The sequence below is a fragment of the Rhinichthys klamathensis genome, unplaced genomic scaffold (genome assembly GCF_029890125.1).
Source record: "Rhinichthys klamathensis goyatoka isolate OS25496 unplaced genomic scaffold, OSU_Roscu_1.1 h1tg001124l_1, whole genome shotgun sequence".
Taxonomy (NCBI): Eukaryota; Metazoa; Chordata; class Actinopteri; order Cypriniformes; family Leuciscidae; genus Rhinichthys; species Rhinichthys klamathensis.
Genome location: NW_026607355.1, coordinates 15,313 through 29,246, shown reverse-complemented (window position 1 = coordinate 29,246; position 13,934 = coordinate 15,313). Strand labels below are relative to the sequence as shown.

The 13,934-nt window shown below is 36.5% G+C and overlaps 1 protein-coding gene across 1 annotated transcript in view; it reads left to right on the top strand.

Annotated features, from left to right (window-relative positions):
* Positions 1–827, top strand: part of si:dkey-96f10.1 (6-phosphofructo-2-kinase/fructose-2,6-bisphosphatase) — a 42,071-nt gene extending 41,244 nt beyond the window's left edge. Inside the window, exon 14 of the mRNA XM_056244839.1 lies at positions 729–827. Within this exon, the coding sequence (XP_056100814.1) occupies positions 729–788 (60 nt within the window). The 3' untranslated portion in view covers positions 789–827. The remainder of the gene's footprint in view (positions 1–728) is intronic.
* Positions 828–13,934: the final 13,107 nt, after the last annotated feature.

Sequence of the window (13,934 nt, the reverse complement as noted above, 5' to 3'; positions counted from 1 at the left end):
GGTTAAGGTATAGCTACAAGTATTAAATTCAGTTAAATGTCAAAATAACTCCAATATCATACACTAGAGTTGTGTGGGCTGGGAGTAAATTAAGCGCGACCTGCTGTACATATTGGGTAGACTCTGTCAAAATCGAGGGGTCGAGGGTCTGTCCAAATACACTTCCCTCATCCACTTGACAAACTTGAACGCACTTCAAAATGGCAGTGGGGATTCCCCCGAGGGGAAGTGCTGAGGGAATTTGTAAATGTATGTCTAAAAGTGTTAAATGCTGTCCTGGTTCCATGTGCAAGTCAGCAGCCAGACCCTATTGGTTTCCTTTGTATTTTTTTATCTGTTCGGTTTTAGCAAGTTTATTGTCAGCACTTGTCAGGCCATAATACTGTGCTGCACCACATGCTTGGGTCTTGCCCACACCTAAGATCTGATTGCCCCCATTGTGAGAGTATAAATATCAAGACAGGCTCCTTCCTGGGTCGCTTTCTTTGCAAAAAACACTAATGCCTCACCGGGACATTTTGAAGGATGTTTAAGTAAATATAGTTTATATTCATTAATCTGATTTGTAAGCTTGCACGAACATATAACCGCAGTATTTGTGTACATTCTTTGTGATTAAAAAGTGCATGATTTCACAAACGTTAACCATATTTTATCTTCTATTATCTCCTTTCTTTGTTTGAGATGTGAGTTTGTGTGATACTGATCATCTTCTTGTGATGTTTCAGAATGTGGATGTGGACAGAGATCCAGAGGATGCTTTACTGACTGTACCAGAACACAACTAGACAACATCACAAGTTCTCCTCTTAATGATGACATATATGTTCCTTACTTTTAGGGCCTTCTGACCTTGGATGTAATTTTGAAGTAATTGTGGGGTGAAAAGTGTTATTCAGTGCTGTAGACAATGTCACACAGATCTTAATTCAGGTATGATATGAAATTACCCATGTGTTAAATAGTTTGATGAAAACATTAGTTAAATGGTTAGTTCACCCAAAAATTAAAATTATCCCATAATTTACTCACCCTATGCACCCTAATCATATATGACTTTCTTCTTTTTAAGCCAAACACAGTTATATTAAAAAAATATCCTAGCTCTTCAAAGCTTTTAATGACGTATAGATGTCTAAATTGACAATTTTTAAAGAGAAATGTCAGAGGATCGTGAGTTTGTTGCCCAGCCCTGTTTGTTTGAACCGCGAGAGGCGACTACTCTCTCCTAACTCTCACTTACGCTACTCCAGCCTACGTCATGCGTCGGGTCAGAGGTCACTCTTACGAACTAAACTAGACTTGTGTACGGCCATTACCGGAAACCAATGATTATAGTTTATGAAGTTGTAACTATAGATATTTTTCTTACAAAAACGCATCACTTCACTTCAGAAGGCCTTTATTAAACAAAAAAAGCATTATTGAAGACACCTGATGTTAACAAGCAGCATCACTGAAGGAGAAAATTAATGTAAAATGGTCAGCATTATGGTGATCGGTGTTTAGTTTAGTTGGGCTATTCACCCTTACTTTTTTAACTTTAGATTTTGTTTGGCTGCGGTAATTCAGTTATAACAGCCAGATGAACAAAGAGAAAAGGTGATATGATGGTGTTGGTTGTGTTTTAACATAATCAATAGTTGGCCTGAATCACTGAACTCATTGAGAGTTAAGTTTACCTTATGGGTTATAGCAGCACTGTCCTTGTAGAGTATTTTTTAGCCTTGTCAATTAAATCCAAATGATCAAATCAATTACAAAAAAAAACCTTAGGCACATAGACATACTTTATCTAGGCACATACAGACATCAAAAATTAGCGTATGAATCTCAACAATGTTGACAAACAGATCACCTCTGAACATAAGCTCATTATTTATTCATGCAGCAATGCATGATGGGAGCCATGAATGAGATTTGATTGGTGACATCCAGAATGCATTGCAACATGCTTTATAATTGTCACCATTGTTGAGATTCACAGGCTGATTCTTGTGTTTAAAAAAACTATTTTGTATGTGATTAAGTTTTAAGAAATTATTTTGATTACATTGGAAAAAGTTACAATTATTATACTTTTCAAGGACAGTGCTGCTATAATCAATAAAGTAAATGTAACTCAGAAATTGGGTTCTATATGAGTTCAGGTCAAATGATAGTGAAATAATGATAATGTTAAAACACAACCAACCCCAGCATATCACCTTTACTCTTTGTTCATCTGGCAGGTATAACTCATGTACAGCAGCCAAACAAAATCTAAAGTTAATGACTTAAGGGTAAAGAGCCCAACTAAAGGAAACACTGATCTCCATAATGGTAACATACCAATTATGATTTTCACCTTCAGTGATTCTGCCTGTTAGCATCAGGTGTCTTCAATAATGCTCAATTATCAATCAATTAATCACTTAATTATCTCATTAACTTTAACACTGCTTCAGTGTTCATTTAACACTCTCTGAGTGTGGACTCATGTAAACACTGAGCAGTGTTAATTTAACAGATTTTGCTGTGTATAGTCCATTAGTGCAGTGAATGAAAAGAAGTGAGTGAATTCAGACACTGATGAACACCTGCTAAGCAGAATCACTGAAGGGAAGATAAACAAAAACAAGAATCCAGAGACTTTCTTACTGAAAGCTAATTTTTTTTGAGATATCAACCTCGAATTTGCAACAAAAATTATAATTGGATTTATGGCTTTGGTTTTCTAGCAGTTTTAGAGTTCAACATGCTTCATAATATATATATATATATATATATCATTTTAATAAACTTAAACCTCTATAACTTTGAATTTTGCATAAATTCAAACACTCTTGAGTTTTTGCTGTGTAGTAACATTCAGGAAACTGGACATTTTTATGTTCTTGGAATGTTAGAAATCAACATTACTATCACGTTGAATTTTTAATCGAAAATTACGTTTAAAGAACGTTTGAGGAACATTATACCTTTTAAAACACGTTCCTCTAACGTCAAGAAAACTGGACATTTTTCACGTTCCCAAAACCAACAATGAATATTTAGAGAACGTTCTTATAACAAAATTCTGTTAGCTGGGAAGAACTTTTCAGCTATCAAATTTCAACTCAGTCGTTGCAATTTGTCGACAGTCCTCAATGTGGAGTCAGTCGTTTTACTTTGTTGTTGAAGCTACTCTGAAACTGTAGTTTGACAAGCTATAAGCTACTCTTAAGTTAAAGTAGTTACAGTTTTTTTCAACTGCTTACACACAAAATCCTTACTTGTCACATAATTTGACACTCAAACACTAGAACCACACACCAAATCTGCAAAACCATACACTAATTCTCGGCCTTCGACTCAGTTTTCAATTTCATAAAACACTTTTTGCAAACCACAACACACAATTCTCTATGTAACACACAAATCTAATAGGAAGTATCTTGATTTCCTTTTTCAAACACAACCTATCAAAATGCCACACTAATTCATCAGAGCCTCAAACTAACATGTGCAAACACTCATTGCTACTTAACACCAACCAATCATGGCTTTAGAATATGCCTATAAGTCAAGTCAAGTCACATTTATTTATAGCGCTTTTTACAATAGATTGTTTCAAAGCAGCTTTACAGAGATAACAGGAAAATAATGCAAAAAAGTTTGTTCCAGAAGAAAATAGCGTCACAGTTCAGCTTAAGTAAGTTCAGTGATGTTTCTTTTTTTTTTTTTTTTTTTTTTAAGTTATTAATTTAGTTAATTTATATATATATATATAGCTGCTCTGGAGTAAACTGTGATGTCATCATCAAGCTCAGTTCAGTTCTTGTATAATAGTGTCAATGCAGGCATATCAATATTATTGTTGAATATTAAATTAAAATATTAAATTTAATGTCCCCAACAAAGCAAGCCAAGCCAATGGCAACAAAGGTGGAAAAAGGCGACAGTGCCAAGGAACCAAAACTCCATCAGTGACAGAATGGAGAAAAAAACCTTGGGAGAAACCAGACTCAGTGGGGGCCAGTTCTCCTCTGGCCAATGAACGAACAGTGTATGATTATGATTCAGGCAGCATTACAGGTCAGAAGTCAGATTGGTTTGGAACAATATTATCCAGTTCAGTATACATTTTATAAATATAAATACAGCATAAATATTATCCAATATAAATAGGCCAAAGGTCAAGTTATAGGTTTTTCGGACTGTATTCACAACCACAAATGCTTACAGTAAAAAAATAGTTTTTTTTTTCAATCTTGCTTTCGTGTTTACCATGAATTTTTCAACATCTCTCTGCCAATTACTTTCACTCTTGTACAGAAATGTACATAGTAGCTCATGAAAGAAGAGCTTTAGGTTTTGAATAACTGTGTGTATATGATATATCCAAAAATATTATATCAATATCATGGCAAAGGTGTTTGCAACGTAAGACAAATGTTTGCTTTTGAGATGTGTTTGTGATATTTTGAATGCAGTGCTTCATTTTGCAAGAGATGTTAGGTATTTTGCATTTTGTGTGTGAAATTCTTTCGGTTGGGCTGTTCGGCGACGCGGTAGAGAACTTTGCCCAGCAGTTCACGAAAGCGTTAAACCTGAGGCTGGCCACCCAGGGATGGAGGAATGCTCTTGGAGATGGTCACCGACCACTCCCTTCACTCGTAGGAGGACCGTTTTTTTTTTTGTTTTTTTTTTGTCTGTTCCCCCGCTGGTTCCCAAAAAAGCGGAGCCAGCGGCACCCACATATTCAAAGAAAGAGCAATTTCTCCCAAGAGGGCTAGTTTGGCTGTGTGTGACCCTGCAAAGCCTTGCAATTCAGCCCCCTCTTGTTCGCCAGCCGGCACCTGGGTGCGGTTCGAGGACCCGGTCATCCGCCTTCTCACCGCTCAGTGGAGTCAGGAAGTGCTGCACTGCACACTCAGACCCTGCTTCGGGCCGCCTCCGGGCCTCTCGAGCTGGGTCCCTGTTCTCCACCTCGCTGCCCCACCTCGGGTACGTCTGTGGTCTCCCTAGCTCCTGGCACTGTGTGTGTAAGCCTAAAAGGGCTTCCTACCGGTCCACCTGGCCCCAATCTGACCAGCAGACTCGGCTCCTCCCCCACCACCTCCTCCTCGGAGTCAGAAGCTGCTGAGATCACTTCATTCCACGTATTACTGCATAGAAAGTTCATGATCAAGGACTCTTTGGACAGAAATATGTTCAGTAAATCAAATATGGACTACTCTATAGCTGATGTAACATCAGAAGGAGTCAATAAATATATATATCTCAAATGTGGACTACTGTACACTATGGAAGCCAGTTGAGTAAAAAAATATAATTCTGGTAAGTCATAATGATGAGAAACTTTCTCATCATTATGACTTAGTATCTCATTATAATGAGAAACTTTCTCGTAATTATGACTTAGTATCTCTTAATAATGAGAAACTTTCTCATAATATGACTTAACATCTCATAATAATGAGACATTTAATTGTCATTGTAACTGATTGCTTTAGCTTCACAGTGGTGGTAATGTAAAATTTCTGATCCAGGATCAAACTCTGAATGAGATTAGTGAATGAACAGGCTATATGATGATTTTGTCATTATAATCAATCAAACAATCTGCATTTAAAAACCGTGTGTGTGTACAAGTGTGGCTTACAAAAACACAATTCAAGCAGCAAGACAAAAACTCAATTATTTTTTAAATACATCATGCACAAAAAAAAAAAAGAAAGCCACACTGTGTTGTAGAAAAACAGATATATCAAAAATCAGCACATGAATCTAAACACTGGTGGCAATATTTTTTTTATTGTTATTTATTCATGCTGCAGTGCATGCTGTGAGTTTTATACAATCCTGGAACCCAGCATGCATTGCGACATGAAACTTTTGATTGTCACCATTGTTGAGATAAATAGTTGATTGTTGATGTCTGTCTGTGTCAATCAAAAGTTCAGAATGTTTTAATGCACTATATGATTTCAAGATCCTTCAAAAAAGCTGATTACAGAGACATAACTGTATCTCATGCTGTAGATTTACAGATACGGTATATGATAAATATCAAATACCCATCAATTCAAAGCTTATACACAGGATGAGCTCAGAGAATTAGACATGTCCAGAATGATTATGGCATCATCACAACAGCTATAAACACCTGCTCAAGCTCCTCTTGGCTTTATCTTGCCATAATAAAAGTGTTTTAAAAAAACACATTTACAGCAGCCAGAGAGAAACTAATGGTATAAAGTCAATGGTCAAGAGTCCAACTAAAGCAAACACGGATCTCCATGATGGTGACTACACACTTTATTATATTCAATAAAACATTAACAACTAATCTCTGTCAATTCTCAACTAGAACTTTTGTACATGTATGAAAGAAATAATGTTAAACTGGTTTGTAAACTGGTTTCACACTCAGTGTGGCTGGAAGTCAGTTGTAGTTCTTGTGTTTCTCTTTTTTATATTCTTGTTTCTCTGTCCTTCAGTGATTCTTCTTATCATGTGTTTATCAGTGTCTGAATTCACTCACTTCTTTTCATTCACTCTCACAAGTGCACTATATTAGAGAGCTAATGTAGGGAATAGTGAATGAGGGTATAGGGTGTGATTTGGAGCACAGCCGCTGAATGTCGACTTTGAGCACAGTAACTCACAGTATATTCCTGTAGGCTATTTTCTAGAAAATAACAAAGATTACCCAGAATGCATTGTTTTCATGGTATATTACTGTTTTAATGGAAATGGTATGATACTGTCATAGTTTGGCCTTTTTTTACAGCAAGGGTTAACAGTGCAGACATTAGAACATATTTGAGCTACTGAGCATACTTCTGCCCCAAGATTCCTCGATTTTGAATTTTCCAAACATATTCATTGACTCAACAACAGCGGAAAACTGTATATTTGCGCAGTGTGTGCACGTCAAAAGGTTAAATCCGATATGAAGTTTGTGACATAAATGTGCACACATCAACCCAATGACTTATCATTCATGTAAACACTATGTTCAGATTCATCAATCAGAATGATTTCAACGCAGATCTGAATGTTCGCTGTGATCTTACTTGTCAAAGGTTTAAGACAAATCGTTGTCATTTAGGAAAATATTGCGTGGGAGTTTGAATCTAGATCTTTAAAGAATTAATCGTGTGCTCTAATTTCTGATAATATACAGTGGTGCTCAGAATTAATGGCACCCCTGGTAAATATGATCAAAAATACCTGTAAAAAAAATGAATCTGCATTGTTTATCCTTTTGATCTTTCATTAAAAAAAATGGCAAAAATCGAAACCTTTCATTGAAGTAAAATAATTGAAAGTGGGTGGGAAATCACATTATGAAATAAATGTTTTTCTACAAAACACATTGGCCACAATTATTGGCACCCCTAGAATTTTTTACGAGTAAAATATATATAGTATATTCCCATTAATATTTACCTTTTTTTAGCACACCAGGGTGACTAGGAACATGAAATTGTCTAGCTATGACTTGTTGTTTCACAGGAGTTTAAATATGAGGAAACACAAAGGCCAAATTCCCTTAATCACCAAAGAATATAGTTCTGATGTGCATCAAAAGATTGTGATTGCATTACAAAATAGAAAGTGACTGTAAGAAAATAAAGAATCGAAAATCCCCATTTTGACCATCAGGGCAATAATTAAGAAGTTTCAATCAACTAAAGATGTTACGAATCTGCCAGGAAGAGGACGTGTGTCTATATTGCCTTAATGCACGGTGAGGAGGAGAGTTTGAGTGGCCAAAGACTCTCCAACGATCACAGATGGAGAATTGCAGAGATTACTTGAGTCTTGGGGTCAGAAAGCCTAAAAATATATATCAAACAGCCCCTACTTCACCACATGTTGTTTGGGAGGGTTTCAAGAAAAATCCTCCTCGCTCCTCCAAAAACAAACTCCTGCATATTCAGTTGTCAGACACGACTGGAAATTCAAAGGGGACCGGATTCTGTGGTCAGATGAAACTAAAAAAGAGCTTTTTGGCAGAAAACACACCAGATTTGTTTGGTGCAAACAGGGATAAAAAGTACCCCATGCCTACAGTTAAATATACTGCTGGATCTTATATGTTGTTGGCCTATTTTTTGCTGGAGGTCCTGGACATCTTGTTCAGATACATGGTATTATGGATTCTAGCAAATACCAACAGATAAAAAATCAAAATCTGACTGCCTCTGCTAGAAATTGTATAATGGGCCGTGGTTGGATCTTCCATCAGGACATCAAACATCAAAATAAATCCAAAAATGGGTAACTGAGCACAAAATGAAGCTTCTGCCATGACCGTCCCAGTTCCCTGACCTGAACCCTATAGAAAATGAGTGGGGTGAACTGAAGAGAAGAAGCACCAACATGAACTTGTGAATCTGCAGGATCTGGACAGATTCTGTATGGAGGAATGGTTTCTGACCTCTTGTCAGGTGTTCTCCAAACTCATCAGGCATTATAGAAGAAGACTCAGAGCTGTTATCTTGGCAAAAGGAGGTTGCAAAAAGTATTTAATAACAGGGAACCAATAATTATGGCCAGCGTGTTTTTGGAGAAAAGCATTTATTTCATAATGTGATTTACCCCCCACTTTCAATTATTTTACTTCAATGAAAGGTTAGATTTTTGCGAATTTTTTTTAATGAAAGATCAAAAGGATAAACAATGCAGATTTATATTTTACAGGCATTTTTTATCATATTTACCAGGGGTGCCATTAATTCTGAGCACCACTGTATGTGGCTCCGTATATTTCTGATATGTAGAGACAGAATCATAACTACACATTGTATTAAGTAAATTATGTAAAATCAAATTATGTAAATTGTATTAAATTAAGTAAAATCAAAACACATCACAAAAGGTTAACCCCCTGGGGTCGGCTATCGCACCGGCGCGACGAGCTCACTTTTTTCCTTATCAGTGCAAAAGAGACTCAAATTACTCTGTTGATTTTGATCTTACATAAAAGTGTTGTACATCATTTGATCCTGTTAAAGGACAATTTCGGTATTTTACACTTAAAGCCCTGTTGCAAGGTTGTTTCTGATGAAATAGAACGGTTAAGATTAAAATTTGGACACATGCTGCTGTCCCGAGAATTTTCGGTTTCTGTGGTTGCACCCCCCCACCTCCACAATGGTTGCCAAATGGTTCCATTGACAAGACCAAAGTGATCTGTGAGTTTTGTCGTTGAACTGCTATCATCATCGCAGCACGTCCAGTCTGAAATACCACTTGATGGCCAGTGATTCAGTGATTCAGTAAACCTAAAAAAAGTTCAGTGATTCAGGTCAAATGATTGTGAAATAATGATTATGTTAAAACATAACCAACACCATCAGATCACCTTTTCTATTTGTTCATCTGGCTGTTATAATTCACGTACAGCAGCCAAACAACATCTAAAGTTAATGAGTTAAGGGCCAAGAGCCCAACTAAATCACACACTGATCTCCATAATGGTGACTTAAAATTTACGGTTTTCTCCTTCAGTGATTCTGCTTGTTAACATCAGGTGTCTTCAATGATGGCAATAAAAAAAAATATTTCTTAATTCATCTTTGACGTCAGTCTGTTATTCCGATATTTTTGTTTAGAAAAATGTGTAAATTTTACTCATTTTAAATGGTGAACTTTTAAGTAATTCATTTGGTTAATTATTACTCAATTCTAATTTGTTAAATTTAATTAATAATATTGATTGTCATTTGTTGCCTCAATTTTATTGATTAGATTTAACATTTTCAGTTGTAGTCATTTTTACAGTGTGTTGTCAAGGCAACACTCCACGTGCGTTGTGTCTAAACGCCCGCAGAACAGAGGGGCGGAGTGAGATAAGCTCATTATCATTTAAAGGCATATGCACTGAAACGGCGTGCTGAAAACAAATCTGTTTTTGACCAGGTAAAATTAGTGTTTTCTTAAAATACTAATGAGAATTTTTAATAAAAGTATATTACAAAAGTTTTCATTTAGACCCTAAACATTCAAATTAACTTGAACAAAAATGGCATTATATGACCCCTTTAATATAAGCAACTGAAAAAAGCACAAATGTCAGGGCATGTCAAAACACCTCAAGGACCCCAAAAACACCTTAGACCCCAGAGGGTTAATGAATCCATACCAGAAGTGAAGTGCAGTGTAGCAGATAAAGAACAATCCTCCACCAAATTGCCAGTAATCAGCTGGATCCTTGGTCAATCTTTGGTGCGGTTAAGTGGGCTGATAAATCCTTAAAAAGAAAGATTTCATTTTTACCATTCCTTTAAACAATCTTAAAAATTCTTTAAAATGTACCAACATTTGTCATTATAAAAAATTCAGACAACATGAACAAATGCTCCCCCATGCCTCCAGACTAACTGTTTTTACTAGGATTGCTGTAGCCCCTAGCCCCTAATCTGTTTAGGAGCACAAGCAGAAAATTTAGGGGCACACCTTAAATCAACCTGCAACGCAGTAATTTACATTTCCCCCCATTTTGACTGTATTACTGACAAATGCCTAGGTAAAAAAATAGACTATAACGTACAGAAATTACAATGTGCAGTTTTATTTTAAGTTCACAGGGCTCCAGACTAACATTTGAGGGCAGCAGCACCGGAGCCACTGAGTTCTACACTGAAAAAAGTGAAACTACTGTGTCGTTGATTTAAAGTGCATTTTTATATTGGCCTAAAGTGAAAATCACAGTTTCTGATTTAAACCTGTTTTGTTCAGTTTTCCTTAAAGCAAATAACAAACACAAAAAAATTATACTTTGGACCAACTTAAAAAAATTACTGTAATTTGTTACAGCTAAATTTATTCGTTTTTCTCAAGCTATATTTTTGATTTGGTTTAAACTTTAAATTTTAATTTAATATCAATCAAGTTATTCTGCTCAACAAAAAGTTAAAGTAACACTGAAGCGGTGTTAAAGTTAATGATATAATTAATGAGATAATTAAGTGATTAATTGAGTCATGATTGAGCATTATTGAAGACACCTGATGTTAACAAGTAGAATCACTGAAGGAGAAAACCGGAATTTTTATGTCACCGTTATGGAGAGCAGTCTGTGTTTTAGTTGGGCTCTTGACCCTTAAATCATTAACTTTAGATGTTGTTTGGCTGCTGTACGTGAGTTATAACAGCCGGATGAACAACTAGAATAGGTGATCTGCAGGTGTTGGTTGTGTTTTAACAAACATTATTTCACAATCATTTGACCTGAATCACTGAGCTCATATTGAGTCCAAATTAGGTTTACTTTATTAATTGTAGCAGCACTGGCCTTGTACAGCATAATATTTTTTATCTTTTACAATGAAATCGAAAGATTTTTTTTAAACATGTCTCATGTACAAAAAATAATTTATTGATTCTATTTCGTTTTCAGACACACAGACATCAAGAATCAGCCTGTGAATCTCATCAATGGTGACAATAATAAGCATGTTGCAGTGCATTCTGGGTGCCACCAATCAAAACTCATTCATGGCTCCCAGCATGCATTGCTGCATGAATAAATAATGAGCTTGTGTTCAGAGGTTATCTGTTTGTCACCATTGCTGAGATTCATACGCTAATTATTGATGTCTGTGTGTGCCAACATAAGTGGTTTTGAAGTTTTCTTTTTATTGAATTGATCATTTGGATTTCATTGAAAAGGCTAAAAATATTATGCTGAGCAAGGCCATATGAGTTGATTCAGGTCAAATGATTGTGATAATGATTATGTTAAAACTCAACCAACACCATCAGATCACCTTTTCCAGTTGTTCATCTGGCTGTTATAACTCACGTACAGCAGCCAAACAACATTTAAAGTTAATGTTTTAAGGGTCAAGAGTCCAACTAAAACACACACTGATCACAATAACGGTGACTTAAAAATTATGTTTTTCTCCTTCAGTGATTCTGCTTGTTAACATCAGGTGTCTTCAATAATGCTCAATCATCACTCAACTAATCACTTAATTATCTCATTAACTTTAACACTGCTTCAGAGTCATTTAACTTTTTGTTGAGCAGAATAACTATTTTGATTGTTATTAAATTAAAATTTAAAGTTTAAACCAAATCAAAAATATAGCTTGAGAAAGACTAATAAATTTAGTTGTAACAAATTACAGTAATTTTTTAGGTTGGTCCAAAGTATCATTTTTTTCAGTGTACAGAAAGTGTTTGGTAGCACTGTGGGGCTGACAATGAAGCACTGAGCTTAATTTGAGGTGTAGATAAAATTACCTTTAATTATTATCATTCATAATGTCTTAATATTAATTCAAAAGCAAAACAACTGAAAAAATAGATATGAGCCAATAAGCATCCTCTGCAGCCACCTACTGGTTACAATGGTAATTTTATATATATATTTTTTTAAATAAGTGTGAGTTTTCCTACATCTTGTTTTAGTTTTATAAATGGGGGCAATCTTTGAAGGATGAACAAAAAAAATGTTGGTCATCATCACATTAAAAATAACATTTAAATATGATATAGTTTTAAAGTGCTGGAAAAAGATGTGTAGCATCTCATCTTGTAAGCGTTTGACTATTTGTCACAATATCGTAGTTACAGTTAGTTTTACTACATTAAATCCATGGTGAATGTTGCTGATTTGTGGACTTAAGGCCTTCTATAACTTGTTAATTCATGGCACAATGTTTCTCCTGGTTTTCACGTCAGCGATGTTTGATCTGATATCAATGGTTTATAACAGAGGTTTATAACAGGTTTATAACACAGGGCCTGAATTTCGTTTTGGAAAATGGGGGGGAAATCCCCCCTACGAACGCCGATCCAAGCCTGCTGTTCGCGCTCACCTTATCACAACTTATAGCTCGTTCACATTCTCACCAGCGCACTTGGTTCGGCGTTCGTAGATCAACTGGTAGAGACTGTATTTCAAAGATGGCTTCTGCCTGTATACGCGAAGTTGACTGTATGTTTAAAATATCTTCTTATTAAACTGTCTGGACACTGACAAAGTTCTCAATGCTTCGGTTTGAAGGTAGGGACCCTCATTATGCTACCGTGTTAGTGTGGGGCTATTTTGAGCCTTGTTAGTGGTATTAACCAGCGATTTTTATTTGTCATTACACTATGCCCAATATACTAGCGTTATACTAGCTTTATAGGCTAAACTGTTTTTAGAGATAAAACTATTTACATTCGATAATCATGAAAACAAATCTCAGATAACGGTTGACTAGGTAACAATGTGTAATTAGACCAAAGGTTCATTTTGCGCCGGAGTTCTCCTTTAATTCTGTGGTGAATTCAAAGGATTTCTTCACTGGATCTCCCAGTGCTGTGTAGTAACCGTGTCGCATGATCGAGATTGGCCGATCGACTAGCTCGCGCTGCGCTGTCTATTTATGGTCCGAACTAATAAACGGCCCGTGAAGCACAAATGAGTAGCGCAATTTCGTTCCGCTTTCATTCCGTTTGCCATTTGATGCTGGGCAACGTTGTGGTCGCGCCAGCGCGACATATATCAACATTTTGGTCGCACTGGCAGGAATATGGTAAAAATGGTAAATGGACTGCATTTATATAACACTTTCACAGACCCAATGGCCACCAAAGCGCTTTACATTTTGCCTCACATTCACCCATTCACTCACTCATTCATACACCGACGGCGGTGTCAGCCATGCAAGGCGCCATCCAGCTCGTCGGGAGCAACTGGGGTTAGGTGTCTTGCTCATGGACACCTCGACACTTGGTCAGGTGGAACCAGGGATTGAACCACCAACCTTCCGCTTTGTAGACAACCTACATGAACCACTGAGCCACTGCCACTCACTGAATGTGGTCGCAGTTTGGAGCCCTGTACCCAAGAGTTCCCCGGGCGCCAAAGCAAAAATGGCACTGCTCCGGGTGTGTGTTCACCGTGTGTGTGTGTGTGTGCACTTGAATAGGTGAAATGAAGAGCACAAATTCCCAGT